The sequence below is a fragment of the Muscardinus avellanarius genome (assembly GCF_963383645.1).
Source record: "Muscardinus avellanarius genome assembly, chromosome: 8".
Lineage (NCBI taxonomy): Eukaryota > Metazoa > Chordata > Mammalia > Rodentia > Gliridae > Muscardinus > Muscardinus avellanarius.
Genome location: NC_137794.1, coordinates 12,342,665 through 12,366,196, shown reverse-complemented (window position 1 = coordinate 12,366,196; position 23,532 = coordinate 12,342,665). Strand labels below are relative to the sequence as shown.

The 23,532-nt window shown below is 37.3% G+C and overlaps 1 protein-coding gene across 1 annotated transcript in view; it reads left to right on the top strand.

The window, feature by feature from the left end:
• Positions 1–23,532, top strand: part of GFRAL (GDNF family receptor alpha like) — a gene marked incomplete at both ends in the record, with an annotated part of 68,877 nt that overhangs the window by 36,322 nt on the left and 9,023 nt on the right. Inside the window, 2 exons of the mRNA XM_080700066.1 lie at positions 19,581–19,676; positions 19,761–19,833. Of these exons, the coding sequence (XP_080556192.1) occupies positions 19,581–19,676; positions 19,761–19,833 (169 nt within the window). The remainder of the gene's footprint in view (positions 1–19,580; positions 19,677–19,760; positions 19,834–23,532) is intronic.

Below are 23,532 nucleotides of genomic sequence, written 5' to 3'. Positions count from 1 at the left end.
TAAGAAAAAAAGCACTTGTGATTTTTACCTGTTTCTACCATTTAATTCCTTTTTCTGTAGCCCTGCTTCTTACCCACCTGCCTATTGATGCCTCATCTTAGACATCACAATGTTAGCGAGATTGTTGTGTTCATTCTATTTGTCTGCGTTCAGTGGATAGATGTTTATTCGGCTGCATTTCATCTTGCCTTACCACACTTCATTGCCTGTTCCCAGGGAAGGTTTGGATCTAAAACAACATTCCATTAGTGAGCACTTTCCTACAATGTTTTTAAACACACCTCTGTGTGTATAAAGGTGTGTAATACCTAGTTTTATGGCTTTCTCTGAACTACATAAAATTGTACTCTTCAGAAAAATAATTTAAAGGCTGAAAAAAACGAATCAACATAATCTCAAAATCACTTTTTAAAAATTTTGTCTTAAATTTTTTTATTATTTTGTTATGAATAAAAACTGAATAAAATGTGAGCTAAGTAAATTGTGAAAGACCTTTCCATTATGAAAGTCTCTCTCTCTCTCTCTCTCTCTCTCTCTCTCTCTCTCTCTCTCTCTCTCTCTCTCCCCCCCCCCGTGTGTGTGTGTGTGTGTGTCTGTCTGTCTGTCTGTTTTTCTCTATCCAGTGCACCCACATACACACACACACACACACACACACACACACACACACACACACGACTTTTTCTTTTAGCCAACTTATATGTTAGTATTCTGGGAGCTGTATGTTAAATTTTGGCTTTAAATAAATCACTCCATCTAGCCAAAACCACTGACTTTTTCTTGGTTTCTACACAAAACTCTAATTCAAGTCTAGTTTCCTTCAAATTCAGTCCAGGTGCTAAAAACGCCTTCTGGTTTTCCAAGGAACATTCAACAGAATTTTTCTACTCTGTGTTCATATTTATAACATAGTCTCTAAACAGTCCAGTATTTTGTATTTTCTGGATTAAAGTGGCTCCATGGTGAATTTGTAGGCCATCAAATTCATAGACACTTACTTACACGTGCATGTTTTTCCTTTCAGAAATCAGTGATTATTCCTTTAGGATCTTGTTTTTCATTATTTGCAAACTCTTGAATTCTTTAGAGAATGGGCATGTGTATTTTAAGTTAGTAATAAAAGAATAATAAAAACAAATAACCCATTTATTTAAAATGGGTTTAGTTATCATTCAATGTAGAAATTTACATCCATGGCAAATTCTGTAACTTTAGGTTCTTATGTTCTTTAATTTATAGACTTAGAATTCTGGATATTTCTTTAGGTTTGGTCCTCGGGGATAAATCAGCATATTTAACCTTTTATTAGCTTTCAAATGTAAAATATAAACAGAACCCCTTCCTCCACTTCTTTTCTCCCTCAGGCCAACTCTTGAATTTTTATTAAAAACCATGAACAACAGTGTCTTTAATCGTCAAATGCCTTTTTAAAAGTGTTAATAGGCCTTCTTAGAGAGCACAGCCGTGGAGAGGCAATACAGCTTCAATATGTCTGAAATGAAGATTATAATAATCATCCCTAACTTTAAATATTGGTACAAAGATTATGCCACCTAATTCACGCAGAACAAACTCAGTACTCAGTAATCCTTCCTGTAGATTTTGAGGAAGTTAGAAAATCATCACAATTCATAAGCTTTATATAATTATTATGATATCACAGCTGGTATGAGAAGATAGTTTCTAAAAGATCTAAGGTGTCATATTTTCTCCGGTTAGGGTTTTTAAAATATGGTGTTACCTTGAATGATTGTAGGGCAGATGCCGAACAAGGGCTTTCATCAGTCACAAACTTCTTCGTGTATAAGAATTGTATGATTTTTTAGTTAAAATGCAGATTCTGATTTAGTAGTTCTGTAGCCATATCTGAACTTAGTGTTTTTAAAAGCTCCCAGATTGTCAGGCGTGGTGGCGCACACTTGTAATCCCTGCGCTTGGGAGGCAGAGACAGGAGGATCGCGCAGGTTCGAAGCAAGCCGCGCTGGCGTAAGAGACCCTGTTTCAAAAATATAAAATAGGTCTGGGAGTGTAGCCCGGAGGTAGAAGGGCTTCCAGGAACCCCAGTACCACCAAAAAAAAAAAAAAAAAAAAAAGCTCCCAGATCAAGGCTGATACTGCTGGTCCAGGGATTCCATTTTTTTATAGCAATAACCTGACCTAGATGATTATCTTAAGAACCTTTTAAGGAAAAAACGACCATGTATATATATTTTAAGTAGTAAATATGTCAGCAAGGCATGGTGGCACATGCTTATTATTCCCAGCACTTGAGAAGCTGAGACAGGAGAATCGCACAGGTTCTAAACCAGCCTCAGCTACTTAGTGAGGCTCTTGGCAACTTAGCGAGACTCTGTTTCCAGATAAAGTATAAAATAGGTCTGGAAGTATAGCCCGGAGGTAGAAAGGCCCCTGGGTCCTCCAGTACCAAAAAAATATAGTAAACATGTCTCTCTATAATATATATATATATATATATATTTTTTTTTTTTTTCAATAAGCCAACCTAGTTGACTTGATGAATTGTAACCAACTAGTAACCTATTTTTAGGAACACTGCTGTCTTAATGTCATAAAAGAATTTAAGTAGCTAAACTCTTAGATGAACTATGAGATGTCCTTATAGTGTTGTAAAGCTTTTCAGGTAATGCCTAACAGACATGGCTCTTGAATTTTAGCTACCTTTCAATCAACTGAAGATGTTGCAGATTATTGCAAGATACCTTGTTGGATCTCCATCCCTAGGGTTTCTGATTTAATAGGCCTAAGATGGAACTTAGGCATTTGGATTTCAAACATACTCCCAAGAGATGTCAACGAAAGCTGACTTAAAGCTGGGCGTGGTAGCACATGCTTGTACCCTAGTACTTGGGATGCTGAGAGAAAATTATTATGGGCTTGAAACCAGTTTAGCTAAAGATCCTCAGAAACTTAGTGAGACCCTGATTCAAATAAAAAAATTTTTTTAAAAAGGGAGTGGAATTAACTCAGAAGTAAAACACCCCTGGGTTTAATCCTTTGTGCTACAAAAATAAAAATAAAAAAATAGGAAATGAACACTGAATATTGGTCAGAGTCTAGAAGTATTCTCAAATCATCAATAGATGTATACAGTATGCACTTTTTTGCAATGCTATCCCTATTATTATGATCCTTACATGTTTTTAAATTGGCTTGCCAAGTCATTGGAACAAAAGATCTCACGACTGCCTGTATGTTACCACATAATAAAACATCCCCAGTCTCGACAAGAAGAGAGTCACTGGTTTTGATTAAAGAATAGTGAGGCAATACCTGTTTTTACTGAGTATAAATAAAGTACAACTACATCTCAGATGTGTTAGTATAAAAAGCGTTATGTCATAAACATGAAAAAGTGGATTTTGAGCGCATGACTAATTCTTATTGGCTCCACAGTTTCTCTGTTTATTTTGTTAGCCCCTGATCCACCGGATAAATGTGTCAGAAAACAAAACGGTGTCATAACTTGAATTGCAACTGGATAAAGTAGCATAGAATATGCTCTTCCCAGTGAATGAGATGCAACTAGGAGTTGATGTGCCCACCCACTAGATAGGTTACGAGTTTGAACATACAAAATAAATCCTGGACATACTGAAGTCGTATTTCTCATCATAGCTTTTACATTTTATTTATTGATTGATTGATACTGAGGATTCAATAAAGGCATTCTGCCTCTGAGCTACACCCCCCCCAACTCTTTTTAAAAATCTTTCTATTTTGAAGCAGAGTCCCACTAAGTGACTTGTGATTCTCCTTTCTCAGCCTCCCAAGAAGTGGGACTACAGGCACAGGTCACTCAGCACTGCATGTTTACAATTTGGGAAAACACTTTGTTCTCTGCAGTTGGAATCTGTATGAGAACTCTAGAAATAGAAACTTGCAAGTCCTAAAGCTCATTCTAGACTTGCCTGACCTTCCAAGGAGATCTGCGAGTCAGACTTTGCCATAAGAGGAGACTAAGTGGGCTTCTTTAGCCCCTCTGATGCAATATGTGGGGTGTTCCTGCAAAGCACTAGTGTTTAGAGTAGACAGGGGGAACCTACAGATGACCTTCACCTGCGCATCTAACTTTACCTTTGACACCATATCTCATGGAAAGGGGCCATTGTATGTCAGTGCTCCCTGAGCAAGATATTGCCTGCCTCAAAGAAACTGCAGAAATAGCACAAGGCAGATGTGCAGAAACAGATCCCTAAAACATGGCCTCAGCATCGAATGGTGTCAGGGTCTAGGGGAGCTCTTTATTTTGCAACCCAAGGTTGGGGAGGTTTGCACCTGATCTAGCCAGGCTGAGGAAGAAAAGCGTGGAGAAGGAAGCATTCCTTTATTCAGCAGGCACAGGCTGTACGGAAGAGGCTTCCGGAAGTGGCTTCTGCAGGGTGGACAGTCTCTGTCCAGTTTAGCAAATCAGAGCAACAGTGGCAGCTGGCCAGGACACAGAGTTACAGAAGGCAACATGGTGTCTTCAAGGATATACTTAGATGTTTTTTATACAATAAGTGACCTTCACCAGATAGAGGCAAGGACACCATGTTTTAAGTGTCCCCAGACCCTTAAATAATCCCACCATTTAAGCAATCGCAAGTAAAATAATCATGGATCTGCTTGCCACTTCATCTTAACGTTGTGAAATAATAGCAGGAAGAAAACTGAATCTAAGTAAGAAACAGTTATCTTTGAAATGGAGACCTGATTTTGCATCTGGAGACACTACTTGCTTTTTAAGAGCTGTGTCCTCTCCCAAGCTAGCTGACTTGTTTTCTGAGTCTGGCGACCTAATGGAGAAGTTACTATATGTCAGACATTATTCTTTTCATTAGTTGTGCCTTAATTAATTTGATTTGCACGAGGAATATAAGAAGCATACCTATGTGCCTAAGAAAAACATCGAGGCTATTTATTTGTCCAAATCATTCAGAGCCACAATTTAAACAAGGCAGTTTGATACATGGGAAAATGTGATTCTAGTCAACAAAATATATGCCTCTTATCTAATCATATAAAATGTTTGTGAATTGATCATAAATGTTGCTCCTAGGAAACATGTATGTATAAAATGAATCTTTGAGCAATGTGCTTGAAGACAGATGATCTGTTGTATTACAAACAAGACCCTTGGTAATGAATTGTATTCTTTTCTCTAAGAGGTGCTTTTGGGAAAATCAGTCCTCTTCTTGCTAAGACTTCAGAATTCTCACATACTATATTTTTTGTGTGGTATGTGTATGTGTGTGTTACTGGAGATTAAACCCAGAAGTGCTCTACCTCAAAGCTACATTCTCAGTCCTTTTTAATTTTTTTAAAAATTATTTTGGACAGGGCCTTGCTAACTTGCTGAGTACTTCAGTAAATTTCTGAGGCTGGCCTTGAACCTGTGATTCTCTTGTCTCAGCCTCCCATATACTGGGATAATGGGCTTGTGACATTATTTCTGGCTTGCGTATGAAATTTTACTAATAAATCCATAGGAATAGATGATCTCTGATATTCAATGTGCTTGATACTAATATTCTTGGGTTAGAACACTGAGGTTTATATCCAATGACAAATATTTTCAGCAATTTTTATGAGGTGGTATCAGGTCACCTTATCAGAAAAAGACCAAGAGTTATGCCAAGAACTTTTTTTTTTTTTTTTATGGTACTGGGGTTCCTGGAAGACCTTCTACCTCCGGGCTATACTCCCAGACCTATTTTATACTTTTTTATCTTTGGAAACAGGGTCTCTTAAGCGAGCGGGGCTGGCTTCAAACCAGCGCAATCCTCCTGTCTCTGCCTCCCAAGTAAGGAGATACAAGCGTGTGCCACCACGCCCAGCAAGAACTTTTGCTTTCAAAGATTATACTAAAATTTTAAGAAAATCTACTTAATTTCTTTATTTGCCTTTATAAAAATACTCATTCTTTATGATATCTAAGTTGAGATTTGGAGTAGAAGTAGAAGATTTGAAAAATCTGAGACTAATGGAAAATGAACTATTGCCATCACCAAAGGGTCCTTAGCAAAGCCCTTACTTGTTGCTAACCTATCTCATCAAAGGAACTTTATTTGTCTAAGTACCAAACAATATTTTTCCTAAGGAATCCCCCTTTAAGATGATATCCCAGCATGTAGGTGCTGTTATTGTTCAAATTCTGACAATATTGTTGTGTTGTTTTATTTCTCTCCCTAATTCTGAATGTTTCTTTCTTCTCTACTGATGCTGAAGAGTGAGCTGTCTACTCATCAATGGCAACCCTTTCATCTTCCTCTTTGGCGGAGAGCAAACAACAAAGGTGGTCACGGGTGATTCATACACTTCATGCTCGGTTATTGTTACTGTTATGTTATTGTTTTCCTAATTCTACACTGCTTTATAAGTGATGTGTTTCATAATTATAATAAGATATGGTCCTTTGCTTCTACTACTATATGTGCAAATCCTTGAGGCTGCAAACAATTTTAGCAAAGAACACAACAATTTCCGCCTCATTTTATAGGAGGTAGGACCTTGCCATCATCAAATCCAGTAACTTGGCCATTTTTTTTTTTTTTTTTTGCCGTTTTGGCCAGGTACTATTGCCTATGTGCGCAAGTTCCAATGAATGCAGGCGTTGACTTTTATTTTTTTTAATGAATGCGTTTAAGGAATCTGTTTTAATTGGGTATTTCAATAACAGATTAGAGAGAGAGAACCAGCTTCTTTCTAAAAATCTGACAAAGACAGACATTGCATCACATCTGGTTGTACCTTCTGCCTCTGTTGGCCAAGATTTAAGCAGATACGCTAAGGAGCTGTCTGGCAGGTTTTATCTTAGGACCTTTCAAAATTCACAACTCTCTCAAGAGAAGAAACACAGGGGGAGAGTCCCTACAGACAACAGCCCATTCCAATAGATACAAAGGCCGGCTTTAGTTTCACCACTAGATTTTCTTGCACACAAAAGTTCCCAATAAAACCCAGCTGGTTCACATTTTGTCTGCAGACCTGAAACCCAGCAAATTTGGCTTGGCTTCTTATTTTGCAGAAAATGCTTCACACGGCTGTAATCTGGAAATATTGAAGTGTACAAAACCCTCGACCAAGACAATAGGAGAAGAGCTGCCTCCTAGCTTCACTTTCTCCCAGTTCTCCTCTTAAAGGCTTAGGTGTTGTTAAAGAAGAGGGAAGAAACAAGCCTTCCACCGAGCATGAAGTGTATGAATCACCCATGACCACCTTTGTTGTTTGCTCTCCGCCAAAGAGGAAGATGAAAGGGTTGCCATTGATGAGTAGACAACTCCCTCTTCGGCATCAGTAGAGAAGAAAGAAACATTCAGGATTAGGGAGAGAAATAAAATGACACAACAATATTGTCAGAATTTGAACAATAATAGACTTCAGTATGTGAAAGCCTTGTGTTATCTTTTCCATTTTCTACCCTTATGCTTTGGTTGGCTCCATGCAATCCCCTGGCTGCCTATAATTGGGGATGGACTCAGTGCCAAAGCTTCATAAAGTAAGTCGTCTTTCCTTTATATTTCTTTTGCATTGTGATTGTGTACGTGAAGTCATAAAAATCATTTATTATGAGCATGTGTATTCCTGGCTTAAACAGCCAAATATTCTTGTGACAAAGTTATAATAGCATCAGATGTATTCCCATAAAACACCATATGTGGGCACTTAATAGTTATTACCCTGGCACCTACATGCTGGGATATCATCTTAAAGGGGGATTCCTTAGGAGAAAAAGTGTTTGGTACTTAGACAAATAAAGTTCCTTTGATGAGATAGGTTAGCAACAAGTAAGGGCTTTGCTAAGGACCCTTTGGTGATGGCAATAGTTCATTTTCCATTAGTCTCAGATTTTTCAAATCTTCTGCTAGCATTCTTTTTATTGATCCATGAAAGTCCCTCACAGCACTGCAAACAGTAAATATTCTCTTAGTCTAGAGGTCGCAAGACTGCTCCAAAATCACATTGGTATCTAGCAAACTAAAATATGTGCATGACTTTTTTTGCCTATTACTCTTTGTAAAGTATATATTTAGGGCATGTGGTATGAATCACAGCAAGAAAATTAGTTTTCAAACTAGATAAAATATCGTGGAATGGATGAAAGCTGTGTTTTGGCACGTGTGAGCACTTAGCCCTGTTCTGACAGTGTGCCTCTCAGACAGGGACTATTCCTGCTTCCCCGTTTCCTTTTGGCTACTTCTGCTTTATGGCACAGTGGTTTTATTTGATTGCCACTGAGGCTGCTTCAATTTTCCAACCACCGGCCTACTTCAAATCTGTCATATCTTTGGTACTGCTGTCTTATTACTACATTAATACCTGAGTCAGGTGGCCAGACACCCACGGGAGGACTGTGATAGAGTCTTTCAAAACAACTCAACTGCAAAAGAGGTCAGTTACTAATGTAACTGATGGCATGTCTGCATTCCTGGGCAGGCAAGGTATTCTGAGAGACGGAGAACTGCATAAATCAGTTTGCCCGGGTGACTTGGCTTAGAGACGCACAATGGCATGTTACCGGGGCCCAGGGATGAAGATGCTGTCGTTGGTGTTTTAAGTTCCACTACCTGCATCTCCATTCATTCTTCCTCTTCCTTGTGTAATAGACTGTCTAAAAATTACAATGGTATTTTGTTTAAACAACATATGGTAGTTATTACCTTGAAAGCTTACACCGAGCACATGTCTACAACCCTAATAGCTACTTCCAGCACTTCTGCAGGACCGCCTTGACCCTGTCAATTTTTCTCACTATGCATTGGCACAAACTTCCATTCCAGTGTACCTATCCTACAATAGAAATATTGTTGCCTTTAATTGTTTCTGTTCTTTTAATACTGTCGGGTATCTAGCTACAGAGGAACTTTTAAAGTGGTGACATCTCTTACCGATCAGAATACTTTGTTTCAGTTGGTAAAACTGGCTTACCAGTAATCATCCTTGTACTTGGCTACTCACTTGCTTACTTTATAAAGGTCTGTAACTATTCAACATAACTTTCACTTTCCCTCTCTCCCTTTGTCCCTCCTCTCTCTTATTAAGAGGTTATATCTCACATTATATGCCATAATGCAGTTTACAATCTTATTTCTCTTTCACCACCAAAATCATGTTTTCCACTCTCTCCAGTGGTTCTCCAACATGATTATACATTGAGGCTAGAGGGATTTTTGAAATTATGGATGCCTAATACTTTATCTTCCTTCTCCCTTGACCTATTAAATCAAAACCTACACTGACAGCAGCGAGAAATCTTCAATCCTCTAGGCTTCAGTTAATAACGCTGTGTAATCACTACCAAAATGTATTTTCTAATTAAAAAATCATAGCTTTCGCTGTATGTCTACCCTCTGCAACATACTTCATCATAATTAGCCAATAAGTATTATTTTTCTAATTTAGGAGAATAGGAAGCTGGATCATAGATTTTTTAAGTTAAAAGATAAATCCAAGCCAAACACTTAGCCGACTTTAGTGCAGGATTCTGAATTTATAGCTGGAAAACAAATGGTGTCCTCTTTCCTTTATGTTACCCTACTCTTCACAACATCCTATTGCCTACATTCACTAGTAATGCATTTTGATTTCTTATTCTCATTATTTCTTTGTGGGTTTATGTAAAGATAAATTCTAGCTGGAAAATCCATATTTACAAAGGGGCTAATATCGTGTCTTGTAATACAGTCTGGAGGTGTTCATGAACAATGATGATGAGGTTTTAATGGATTGAGATATAATTTAAATCCTAGTAGATACAATGATGCTGCATCTCATATATATTTCTAATAAGGTACACTTGAAATTAATAATCCTGCGTGATAACCAAGGAGAGAATGCATTGAATGAATATCCAACTCCCTAGTATTTCCAAAACCAGAGGAAAAGTATGCCTGCTTCCAAAAAGAAAATATGCTACAAGGCTACCCATATCTTTTTAAGTCCCCTCTCTCTCTTTCTCACTTTTTTAAACTTTGTAATGGTTTGGATCTTAAAAGTCTCCAAATCATGTGCTAAAGGCTTAGTCACCAGCTCATGGCTCTGTGGGGAGATGTGGGAACCTTTAGAGGTGGGGCCTCATAGAAGGAAGTTGGTCAACGGGGGTGTGCCCCTGAAGGGGTTATTAGGGCCCTCTCTCTCTCTCTCTTTTTCTTTCTCTGCTCCACAGCTGCCATGAGGTCCGTGGTTGTCTCAGTCAACATTTTCACTGCTGTAATCCAAAATGACTGGCCACAAAATTTCGAGGAAGGAAGATTTATTTGCTCACAGTTGTGGGGGATTTTAGGATCCAGTCCATGTGAGGCCAGGTCTGCAGAGCTCAGAACATGGAGACAGAAAGCAGAAAGATGGAGAGCATGGCTCTGCTCCCATATCAGAGGGGCTGGAAATCAGAGAGAACAGGAATAGGAGGAACCATGTAGAATCCCCAATTCTATATCCCCAGAGACCCCTCCTTAGCAACTAAGCCTCACTTCCAACATTGCTATCTTGTTTCCATGAGGGCTGGGAGCCAATCTAAATCTAAACTACTGAAGTTTTCCTCTACCTCACACTATAGGCCATGATATACTGTGTTTAAACAGCCCCAGAATGATGATCAAGCCACCACAAACTAAAAACTCCAAATTTATGAGCCAAAATAACGAATATTTCCTCTTTAAAGCTGATTTTCTCAGGTATTTGGTTGTAGCATCAGAAACACAACACAATTTTTTAAAACATTTTTCTTCTCCCTCTACCTACAATTTCATTGACAGATAAATAAAAGGAGAGAAAAGAATGGACTAAAATACATTAAGCATCTGCCATCTGTCAACAATTTTCATCAGTTATATGTAATTAACCCTGAATTTGTCAGCCTCTGCTAGGCTAATATCTATTAAGTATAGATATTTAATAGCCAAATTTCAATAGTTTTTAAAAAAAATTATTCCTAGTGATGCTATATGTAAGTGGCTAGGGATTGGCTTCCCACTTTTAGATTCAAACTAAAGTGATAGCCACTATCTGGAACATGCCATTCTCCTGGCAGTATCACTCTTCAGCTTCTCACAGTTGGTTTTTGCTCACATTTTTCACTCATGAAAGTCAAGGTCAAGGCCAATGTCAGAAGAGCTGGAAACTTGCACCTATCACTGAAAGTAGTGTTTTCACTCACGGAGCACTGGATGGTTGGAAAAAAAAAAAAAATATATATATATATATATATATATATATATATATATATATATATTTTTTTTTTTTTTTTTTTTTAAACAGGGAAAGAGGAGCAAATCTGTGCAAAACATAGCAGTCTATCGCAAATTCCTTGCTACATATGAGAAGCATGTGGCTCAGAGGTTAAAGTAACTCTCTGAACCTGGTTGCTGAGAGTTTAAGTTGCTGAGGCTGGCCTCGAATCTTCTATCCTACTATCTCAGCCTCCCAAGTACTGGGATTACAGGCATGCACGACCATGCTTGGCTTTTATTTGATTTTAACAACTTTTCTGTGTTCCTTATTACCTTGTTATAAAGAGGAGAATACAGTCTCAAAACCTGGCTTAAAATGACTGAGCGAACAGGAGACAGAGCCAGTACTTAGGCGACACTAGATTGTAACATATGTGCTAATAGGCTCTGCATTCTCTTTGTCAAGAGAAATATCTTTAAATATATCCCTACACTCCCTCTCTTCTCCACTCCAGCTTCTACTGTCTGTTTTTATTTTTATCTTCTCATGCCCAACAACCTGCCGTTCCTCCACACAGAAGTACCCACTGCTCTTTACTGATTCTGATTTTATCTTCCTTATCTCCACCTTCCTTAACCGAATTTCTAGGGACACTCACGATGCAAATTAGTTTCATATCCCACCAACCCCTAAATATGATCCATTTTTCTGGTTGACTCTTGTTGATTCCGCCTCACTTAATTCTCTCGTTATTTCCCATACTGGGAACTAGACTGAGGACTCGAGGAGAGCTGGGCCATGTGTCATCCTGTGGCTCTAACCCCAGGTCGCTTCTCATGGTGCTAACTTTGAAATAGGAAGGAATCACTGAACTAGGCATTTTTTACTTGGGTCCAAATATGGTGGTTTCTGTGACTAGGAATAAATGACCCATGAACTCTTTCTGGTTCAGCTAGAATGGGCCTCCTAAGTATACAGCAGATTCTGTACTCTCCGTATCCCACAGGAATGTGCTGGGGAATTGAAGAATGGCAGATTAAATAGCAGCAAACGTGGGATTAATAGCACATCACACCGACCTCTCTAAGGGGCAATAGGAGTTGCATTTGGGAGGTCAAGAATTTCCCAAACCATAGCTGAATGATTTGCTAGGTGCCCAGGGATAGAGCAGAGGAGAAATTGTAGTGCCAGGTGCCTGTGCAGACCAGTGCTTAGTAAAGGTAAGGGTTATAAATTATTGTTTTTATTTGTGGACACAGAATATCATCAGTGTGGTGTTCTGATTTTTCCAAGGAATAGTTAGAAATAAGAAGCTTCAATGAACATCTTGTTCTTGCCCAACATAAATAAATGCTTGTCTAGCAACCAAGTATGCCCATATTTTTCAAGAGTTTTTCATATATTCTCAGATTTATCCCCTGAGGAAATAAATTTAGTTAATGTGTTCCAATCTGTTATATTTTTAAAAAATGGAAACACTTGTAGCAAAAAAGGGAAGATCATTTATTTTGTCTTACACAGACTTTCCCAAGTCTTTTATTTATGGCATCTTTTATTTGCTTAACATGCAAAATTATTACCCAGAACTGGTGCTTCCTGGAAAAGAGCTTAGAAAAGTCTGCTGCTTTTAAAATGGTTTGGATCTCCTGGGTCTTCCTGAAATCTTATTTCTAAAATACATATGGCAAAAGATACTACTTCAGTGAAATGTTCTGGGAAGATCTTTCCAAGCAGGTAGGGTCTAGGTAGACATTTGAAGTGAAGAAGTCTATTCCACAAAGTAGTAAGAGCAGATGCCAAAATACTCTTGCAACAAATACTTAGTGTGTTTAAAAAAAAGAAAGGAAGGAAGAGAGAGGAGGAAGGAAGGAAGGAAGGAAGGAAGGAAGGAAGGAAGGAAGGAAGGAAGATTTCTAGTGACTGAAATAAAATGGGCAAAATTAAGAATAGCATATTGGACAATGCTATGTCCTTGCATGAATGTGTCTCCACCAATCTCACTAACATGTATGGTGAAGGAGGAGTGGGGAGTATGCTGGGGTGGAGAAGGAAGTAAACCAAGTGATGTGTGCATGTATAAACGTATCACTTTTAATCTCACCATGATGTATAACTACAAATAATAAAAGTATGAAATCATGTATATGGAATAAAAATTCAATATAAAAAATAAAAAATAATAAAAATAAATTTTAAACAAAATGCTAGAGAGATCAGTAGGGCTTAGATCAGGTAGGACCTTCTAGACACGACAGAGTCCTTCAGTTTTCATCTAAATTCAGTAAAAAGCCAATTATAGAATTTTTTTTTCTCGTTTTTGTGGTGGGTATTGAACTCAGGGGCATTCTGCTTCTGAGGTACGCTCTGAGTTGCTGACAGCCTCATTAAGATGCTGAGGCTGATTTCAAATCTGCAAGGGAGGGAGGGAGGGAGGGAAGGAGAGAAAGAAAGGAGAGAGGGGGGAGAGAGAGAGGAGAGAGAGAGGGAGGAGAGAGAGAGGGAGGGAGGGGAAAGAGAGATGGAGGGAGGGGAGAGAGAAAGAGAAAGAGAAAGAGAGAGAGAGGAGAAAGAGAAAGAGAGAGAGGGAGGGAGGGAGGGAGAGAGAGAGAAAGAAAGAGAGGAGAAAGAGGGGGAGGGAGGAGAGAAAGAGAGAGAGGGAGGGAGGGAAAGAGAGAGGAGAGAGGAGAGAGGAGAGAGGAGGAGGAGGAGGAGGAGGAGGAGGAGGAGAGAGAGAGTAGAGAGTAGAGAGAGAGAGGGAGGGAGGGAGGGGAGAGAGAGAGAGGGAGAGAGAGAGAGAGAGAGAGAGAGAGAGAGAGAGAGAGAGAGAGAGAGAGAGGAAATTCTGTTAACATTAGTAGAACTCACTGTCTAATGGGGCATGTAATTTAGGTAAATGGAAAATAATCAAAGACCACTTTCAGATTATCTGAATAACATGGATAGGTTGTGCAATTTACTGAGATGAGAAATGCAGATAACAAAATTAATTTAGCAAGAAAAAATGTAAATTTGAGATGGTTTATGACATGCATGCAAAGGTGTCAAGAAAGCAGCTGGATTGGTCTGTAATTGGCTTGGAGCCATTGGGAATTGAGACCGCATGGTGAAATTATTAGATTTCTTCTTATTCAGCAGAAAGGCTAGAACTGAATTTTCTAGAATTCTGGCGTTTATAAATTAGGAATAGTAGGAGAAGCCAATAAGAAAAAAACAAAAACAAATTGAAATGTCCAAGAAGGCCTTATGTGACCTTTAAAGTTCCAAAGAATAATTCCAGAGGAAGAGTGGGGGCGAAAACCTGTTTGAAAGTGTTGTTCCGTGAGATGGCGTGAGGAAGGGAGACCGGTGTGTGAACAATTCTTTTGTGACATTTGTGTGATAAAGGATAATCACAGAAAGTAGTTGCAGTGTTGAGTAATGGAGAAGTAGGGATTCTCTCAAGATGGATGGAAATATACTACTGAGAAAGGACGGGGAGGAGAGAGATGGGATGGTTCCTGAGACCTCGCCTTTAGAGCGATCTTTGGGAGGTGACGGCAAAAGCAGCAACCTGATATAAACAACACTGAAGAGTACATCACTCACCTTAGTATCCAGGGTGTCTGTCAACAGTAAATGCTTAACTGTACTTGTTGAAGAAGGATAAGAAAGAAGAAAGGGAGAGGGTTGAGGAAAGGGAAAGGGAGGAAAAAAAGAACCAGCAGAGCTATCCAATTTATCCGTGTTCTTCCTTCTCATTTGGATTGAGCATTATTTTTCATGGAGTCCCCAAGAATTCTGTTAGTCTCATAGTTGCTTTAATCTTCAAAACAATCTTGCAAACAGGTATGAGTAATCTCAGTTGACAATGCAAAAACTAAAAATTATTCACTTTTTTAATGTATCTCTAATACTCAACATGCTTACTCCTCGCCCATAAATAAATTTGAACAATAGAATTAACGTCCCAGCAAAAAAAAAAAAAACAAAAAACTTTTTAACAAAATTTTCATGATCAGGTCTATGCTTTACAGCGCAAACACTGGATTTATAAGAAATGGTGAAAATTAATTTACATGAAGACACTCGTCAGTTAACAGTAAGAAAAAACTAAACATTTTTTAAATCACCATGACAGTGACTGATGATACTATTACATAGGTGAAAGTTGATAACAAATAAATTTTGGCCATTATATAATTTTTAGGGTCTGGCCTTGGGATGACATTAATTTTATTGTAAATTCGATAGGCACATTGCAGATTCTCAAGAAGGCTAAGATAAGGCAGATCAAAACACAAAGAGCTGCACTTTGATTTTCAGCTTTCTCCTGCAGATTTAAAGTTTATGTGCAGGAAAGAGATACTTCAATTGCATGTGTTTCCATTCTGAACTCAAATACTTACAAAACTTTCTAGGTCATCTCATTTTTTTTTTCTTCAGTACTGGGAATGGAACCCAAGCCCTACTTTTTATTCTTTATTTTGAAACCGGGTCTCACTGAGTTGCAGAGGGCCTCACTAAGTAGCTGAGGCTGTCTGAGAACCATGATCCTCCGATCTCGGCCTCCCGAAGGCTGGGATTACAAGCGTGCACCACCACGCCCGGCCATCATCATTTTCAATAACCATAACAACTTCCTAAAATGTTTTCCATTTCTTTGTTTTTCTCTTAATTCTCTTTCCCCTGGGGTTTTCAATCAGTCTATAAGGAAAATTCTGTAAGCCATCCAGATAAACCTCACACTTTCCCAAATGTAAGTCATTAGTGAATTGTTCAATTTCAAATGATGATATCAGAAACCTATCTAGACAGTGAAAGTTCCTGTCATTTATACACTTTTAATTAAAAAAACACTTGTACATCAAGAACTTCCACATATGAAATGGTTATTAAAGTTATAAAATATTTGTGCTAATTATTCCCATCACTATCTTATATTTATCATATTTATTACAAATTCTCCTAGTGCTTGCATACCATAATTCAAGGTAAAATTATGGTTCGATTTAGGGAACACATTCTTCCCCATTAAACTGCTTCTAGATAAGGCAATTTTTTCCCTCCAAGTTGACTTTTCTAAGTTATGTTTTAATTAAAATGAAATAAAATGAAGGTTTAAAAATTTGTAATTTGGGACATGTTTAATTTCTACTCCAAATATTACTTTTCAAACATCCTGACATCTGTTTCTAGTTTAATTTTTTTTATATTTTGCAGTGCTGGAGATTGAACTCAGGGCATTGCCCACACTGGGCTTTACCCCTGAGCTACATCCCCAGCCCTGATATTTATTTTAGAATGACAATTTTATATCTGATCTGCCACACCTTTTACAATGCACTCATCATTCTACACAAATTATAGAAATCAGAATTAAGTTTTTGTCAGCTCTCAGTCACTGTTGCACAAGGATTTTGATAAAACAGCAATAAAATAGATTGATTACATCTCCTCAACTCATTTGGGGAGAACACTAAAGTTGTTCTTAATGCAAGGTTGAAATTATCTTGATTTCCCATCAAATGTACAGGGATTTTATAGTAGTCCTTAATTCCTCTAGGGTATAAGTTAAGATAAACAAGTCACTGGCTGTGTGTATCTAAAATGCAGCAGATGGTGTGGAACTGAGGCTGGTAATCAACTCTGCCAACTTTAATTTCATGGTTATAAAACACTGTAAACCTCAGTATTTATAAAAGGTGGGGAAGACTCTCCAATGGGCTTCAGTAGCCAAGAAAGCCTCAGTCATATTAATCTCTCTAACTGATACTCGGTATCCTCCGAGGGTACAATATTTAAGATTTTGGAGTGACTGCTAGACACATTTAAATTTTCACTGGGATCATTAGCTAATATTTCTGTCATTGATCTATTAGGACTTTGTTAATGAGTTCCATGTGAGTGAAATTTGGTGAGTGAGAGGATTCTCTCTAAACTTTGCGAGGTGAATGTTCAACAATTACTTTGGGTAGTTTTATGTCTAAAAGATACACTAAGTTGTCAAAATAGCACACTTTTCTTATACAAAGATAAGTCAAATTGTGGTTCTAATCAGACAAAAATTCAGGATGTAATTTCATAACAGAAAATCATAAAATCATTTGAGTAATTAATCGGTCAATGTGTGTTTTATATGGATGTTCACATATTTTAAGAAATGAGTTTTTCTAAAACCAAAATATATCATAGGTTTTTTAAAGAAGCAAACTATTCATCCTTCATATTCTGAATCAATTTGAATAAAATATTTTATTATCATTTATTTCACTAAAAATCTGAACATTCTATTGATTAATGTAATTCTTATAAAAATGAACCATTATTATAAAAACAATGTTATTTGAAATTGCTCGATTTTTCAGTTCCAACTTCACAGTGAATAGCAAATTTTTTTTATAAACACACACACACACACACACACACACACACACACACACACACATACACTATTGCTTTTATATTCTGAAGAGATCTATTTTTCCTTTCCTGAGAAGGGAAAGTTTCTTTCTTAATATATGGGAACCTAATATGCAACTTGGGGGTTTAAACCCTTGAACTAAAAATGTTTTAATTGTGCTAAAGTTTTGAACTGGAGTCCTGTACACACTAACAAAAACTCTACTACGGAGCTCCATCCCAAGCTGGAGAATGAGCTTCATCGTGAAGAATCATTGATTTTTCTAGTTCCTTTCTTGAGCTGCTTCTCTTCAACCTACCCTGAAAGTTTTATACTGAAACTTCAATCTACTGATTAGCCCTACCGTAGAGCTCAAACTTTGGGTTCCAAGGATCAGGCTTCTGTACAGCAGCAGCCATGGGAGGAAGAGACAGCACTGGGTGGGACCTTCAGTTAGGTCTTCTAATCTCTCTCCTCTGCTCAGAGCCTACTGTTATGAGCTGCCATCGGATGTAAACCCTCACAATCTGATACGCTCAGTTCTCAAACAATTGTCTTCTCCTAGTCAGATGCCAGGCCCCCAGTTGCATGAAGCATCATCTAGAATAGAGAACCCCATAGCCTTTCTCAAATTCAGGCTTTCCCTCATTATCCTTTTTTTTTTAAGTGCCTCCAAACTGACCTGAATCATCCTTATTATCAAAGACATTGGCTATGTAGCTATGTGTTACAGTTTACATTTTGTTTTTTTATTTTGGTGGTACTGGGGTTCCTGGAAGCCCTTCTACCTCCAGGCTACACTCCCAGACCTATTTAATACTTTTTTATTTGGAAACAGGGTCTCTTAAGCCAGCGCGGCTGATTTCGAACCTGCGCGATCCTCCTGTCTCCGCCTCCCAAGTGCGGGGATTACAAGCGTGGGCCTCCACGCCCGGCTTTACATTTGTATTTTTTAAAAAACCTAGTTAGAACTAGGGGTGCTTTCTTTTTGAAGTTATCAATATAAATCAGCTAAAATATATCTGGCAATTAATTTTTAAGATGATATCTTCTTGTCTTTCAAAGTGAAAAAGAAGTATAAAATAATATATCCACATAGGGAGAGCTATCTTTTTAAACACCAGGACACTGGGATGTGGGCTTTTTAAGAGTTGTGAGGCCACGGAAATCAGTGGGATTGTATTTCTCAGGAACACGGGCAAGATGGGACTTCAGAGCAACGAGAAGTAGCCCTCTGTGAAGACAACAATGGGTCTTAATGGGAGAAACTGAAGCTGGTGGAAGTAGAAAAGTAAGGGTAGGGGTGGTGAAAGAGAGAAAGAACAGCAGATATAAATGAAACCGTGTCTTACTCTTTCTTAGCAAAAGAGTACATGGCTTGTTTGTTTTAGGGACTTTCCTTTATGGGAGATCACAGTGGGTTTTATGGAAATTAGATATCTGTAAAAGCCCTTTACAGATAATGTGTGTAAAAGCATGTTAAAAATAATCACTCTTGTAAAAAGGGATTTTCCCCAATATCCCACTGGGTAGCCTAAAGTTACTTATATTTTCCTTATCTCTAGATAAAGTATAATAAATTATAACCTTTTTTTTTTACTAACAATGGTTTGCAAAAAAAGTTTATATAAGAAAATTATCTGATTAAAATTAGAGGAGAAAATCCTGCATGGTGGCGCTCCCCTGTAATCCCAAGTACTTTGGAGGCTGAGACAGAGAGGATTGCAGGGTAGAGGTTAGCAGTGTACTGGAATTTAGTGAGACAGTGTTTCAAAATAAACAATGAAGCAGGATTGAGCTGTAGCCCAGAGGTAGAAACTCCTAGGTTCAAACCCAGTACCACAAAAAGGAGAGGAGAATAAGCTGGTAAAACTTAGTGTCCCTGCTTTTATAAAAATCTATCAGACTTATTCAAATAGTATCAAGGAAATAAATTGTTACCTTAATTTAATGTAATGTTAAGCAGATGACAACCGTGGGATAAAATAATACATAATAGTCAAATAATCTCATTTTTGTCATTGTCTTTCAGATTATCCAGTCCTATCTCATTCCAAAGGCATTGCATTACATACCAGAAAACATGCAAAGGAATTTACTCTAACCGGTTTTCATTCCCCCTTCAAAGGTCAGTTAAAACTCAGTCGTCTTTAATATTGTCCTTACTTACTTCCTATAAAAATCCAGTGATATTTCAAACTTTTATCCCTAGGACGAGTCATCTACGCTGTTGTGAGCATGACAGCCACCTGTGGAATCCTTCTCTTGGTTATGACCAAGTTGAGGTAACTATGCTTGAGGAGAGGAGGGCTGGGAGGGAACCTCACCGTGGTGAGCTTACAAAGGGCCTAAGAAGGAGAGCTTCATTTGAAGACATGCGCAATCAGCTTTTATGTGGACTAGGTTCATGGAAACATTATTCTGTGTCTTCAAATGTAAGGGAAACACGATCATAGTGGATTTTTAATGTTGCATTTTACAAGCACATATGCAATGCCTACTCCTTCCAGGGAAGCTGTTATCAATCTTTCCCCTTGGTTTGCATGCAAAATCCAAATTGAACCTTGCCGTATTCTTTATTCAAATTCCTTGTAGATTTATTCAGTTCATAGAGCAAGTCTATCGTGTACTTCAAGAAATTTGTATTTATCTGAAGATTTATTCTGCATCCTAATTTTTCATGTGCTGATGAATTTTATTCAAGTTTTATATAGAACTACTGAAAGATAAAATTGAAGTCTCACAGCATGCTCATTGAAAGACATTATCATTGTCTGAGCTTAATTTACTTTTTCCAAATCTTTTTCTTTGACTGCTTCCACTGATGGATGTAGTAATGTTCCAGGAAATACATGAAACTTTAAAATTAGAGGCGAATCAGACTCCAGCTTTCTAAAGTTCTCAGACCTGAAGTGTTTTAACTTACTGAGAAACAGATAGAAAATGTGCATTTTTTCTTTTAATTTATAAAATAACCTCATATTTAAATAACAGTCATGTTCATTTGCTTATCTCCATATATTTGTATATAGCTTTACTATTGTATATTCATGAAGAAATAGGCATGCATTTGCATACATGTATATATCCACACATAAACTATATTTTATCAGTAAAGTTGGGCATAGTGAGGAACCAAACCATTGGATATTTCTCTTATGTCATGGTATCTGATGTCTGCAAACAAAGACTGATACACTCAACTATACATTTATACATATTGCTTCTTCAAAAGCAATCTAAGAAATATAAGACATACAGGAAGATAAGTTGAAACTCTAAAGTGGGAAAGAATATGGGAATAGCAAGTGGTCAGGAGAGATGAGTGTATGTTCTGCTAAAAAAAAATTCAAATCCTTTTATTGCTAAATGCAATGCAGCTAAATAAAATGTATTTATTATTGGAGCCAACCCCTCTAAATATTTAATTTTATGTTTACCAAAGCCAGTGCCAAAACAAACTGCTCTTTCTTCATGGCCTTAAAAGTTATATTTATACAAGATAGTCCATGGGTTCCAGCATACAGGATGAAGGCCAAATAATTAGAGTCCATCTCTAAAGAAGAAAAGTAGCATTTGGAATTTATTAAATTTTATTTGGTTTAAATTATTTGAGAGCATCTTCTTGCTGCAATATTCCATGACAAACCTATTGTTTCAGAGATACAGTTTCCCAGGTCAGCAAAACTCTGCTAATAGTTCTTGATCTTTATTTTATTTTTATTTTTTTTTTGGTGGTACTGGGGATGGAACCCAGGGACCTTCTACCTCCGGGATACACTCCCAGACCTACTTTTTATTTCTTATTTGGAAACAGGGTCTCTTAAGCCAACTGAGGCTGGCTTTGAACCTACGCGATCCTACTGTCTCCACCTCCAAAGCGTGGGGATTACAAGCGTGCGCCACCACGCCCGGCCGTAACTTCACCTCTTTCTTGCCTCATAGAAAGGCATATCCCTTTTCTGGATGACAGTGAGGATGTTGTTATAGACAACTTTCTTGCATTTGGGTATAATATATTTTTATTTTTATTATTTTTGCAGTGTCGGGGATAAACCCAGGGGTGTTCTTCTGAGCTATACACCCGGCCCTATTTATTTATTTATTTATTTATTTATTTATTTATTTATTTATTGGTACTGGGATGGAACCCAGGGGAATTCTATCTCCAAGTTATACCCCTAGTCCTATTTATTTTTTATTTTGAAACAGGGTCTCACTGAGTTGCAAAGGACCTTACTAAGTAGCTGAGGCTGGCTACGAACCATGATCCCCGTGTCTCAGCCTCTCAAATGCTGGGATTACAAGCTTGTGCCACCATGCCCAACTCCCCCAGCCCTTTTTTTTATTATTCTTATTTTGAAACAGAGTCTCACTAAATTGCAGACGGTCTCACTAAGTAGCTGAGACTGGCCACGAACCTGCCATCTTCCTGCCTCCCAAATACTGGGATTACAAGTGTGGGCTACCATGCCTTGTTTATAATATGTATTTTAAAGAAAATTATTAATACTGTCAAGGACATTACATTTGGTTACAAATTATTCTTCATGTAATTGTAAACTGATCATGATGGGTCATCTGAAAGCTTCAGACCCCGGGGTTAGGTAATTGGCAAAGTATAAGTCATCCTGGGAAGACACGCCCAAAACAAAAGCATCAAAACCCACAACATCTGTGTTAACCCACATCTGGAGAAAAAGCCTGTCCTCTTGGGAAGGTCAGGCACTGTTCACCTAACTGAGATTCAGTTCTCATCTCTGTAAATGTCTCTCTTCAGTGAAATTAAGATTTTTGTATGTGTCTCATGTCATTCTAAATTAAAATATCCTTATATCTTCAAGTAAGCTTTCAGGAAAAATCTTAAATATGTGAGAAAAGAGGGACCATTTTAAAAAGATTTGGAAATCACAGTTAAGTGTGTGATACTCTCAAGACCTTAGAATATTCTAGAATTGGGACTTTATATTCAGGAACTTGATGATATACATATTTTCCTTCCTTCAAAAATAAGCACAAGTGAAGATATTTGTAAAATACTTGAAATGGCATATTGTTAACTTCTGCTTTTATTTTTGCATAGAATCTCTAGACTATCAAGTCAAACAAGAGATCCTTCGCCAATCCGAATACCTGGAGCAGTCATCATCCGTTGAATTACAAATCTCTGAGAATCCCTTTCTTAAAAGTAAGTTTTGGTAGCCAGTCAGCAGAATATCATATCCAGCCCTGTTAAGAAAATGCTAAGCTTTTAAGATGGATTTCATAACATGCGTTCATTAAGTTTAATAGTGAGAGATAGAGTAATATAACAAGATGATCTTATATTTATTTTTACTTAAGAAAATATTCAATTAAGTACATATAGTGCTAACTTTTATAATGCTAGGAGAAAGTTAAAGTTTCTCTTGTAGGCACAAAAGTGTTATCCAGAGTTTGATTTTGCTTTCATGGTGAATATGGATGTATATGATATTAATTCCTTGCATCATACGATGAAATTATAGTTAGCTGGTTTTTTTTCTTTTGACCGATTGTATACTTTTTTTTTTATTTACCCAACGTGAATGTTAATAAAATATCCATCACATGTGTTAGTTGCATATTCTAACCTATCTTTAACTCATCATTGACTTCAAGTTCCTAAGTATGTTCAGCTAAATGATGAGTCTTAAAAAGTGATATTTGGATTTTTATTATTTTATTTCTACTTAATTTTACTTTTTTTGTTTATGTCTTCATCCCCATAAAGATGTAAAGCAAAACTGGCTAAAAGAAGTCAAGGTGTATTTCAATAATGATATATTTTATTTGTAAACTAAAATTTTTTGCCAAGTATTATGAACTTCTGCAATAATAAAACAATACCTTAATTGCTTTTATCTGTATGGTTTCTGTACTATTACTTTTGGCTTGGTTTAACATTAGAATATAATTGTTACTGGAAAATAGTGAAAAGATTTCTATTAGTTAACGTTTTCTTA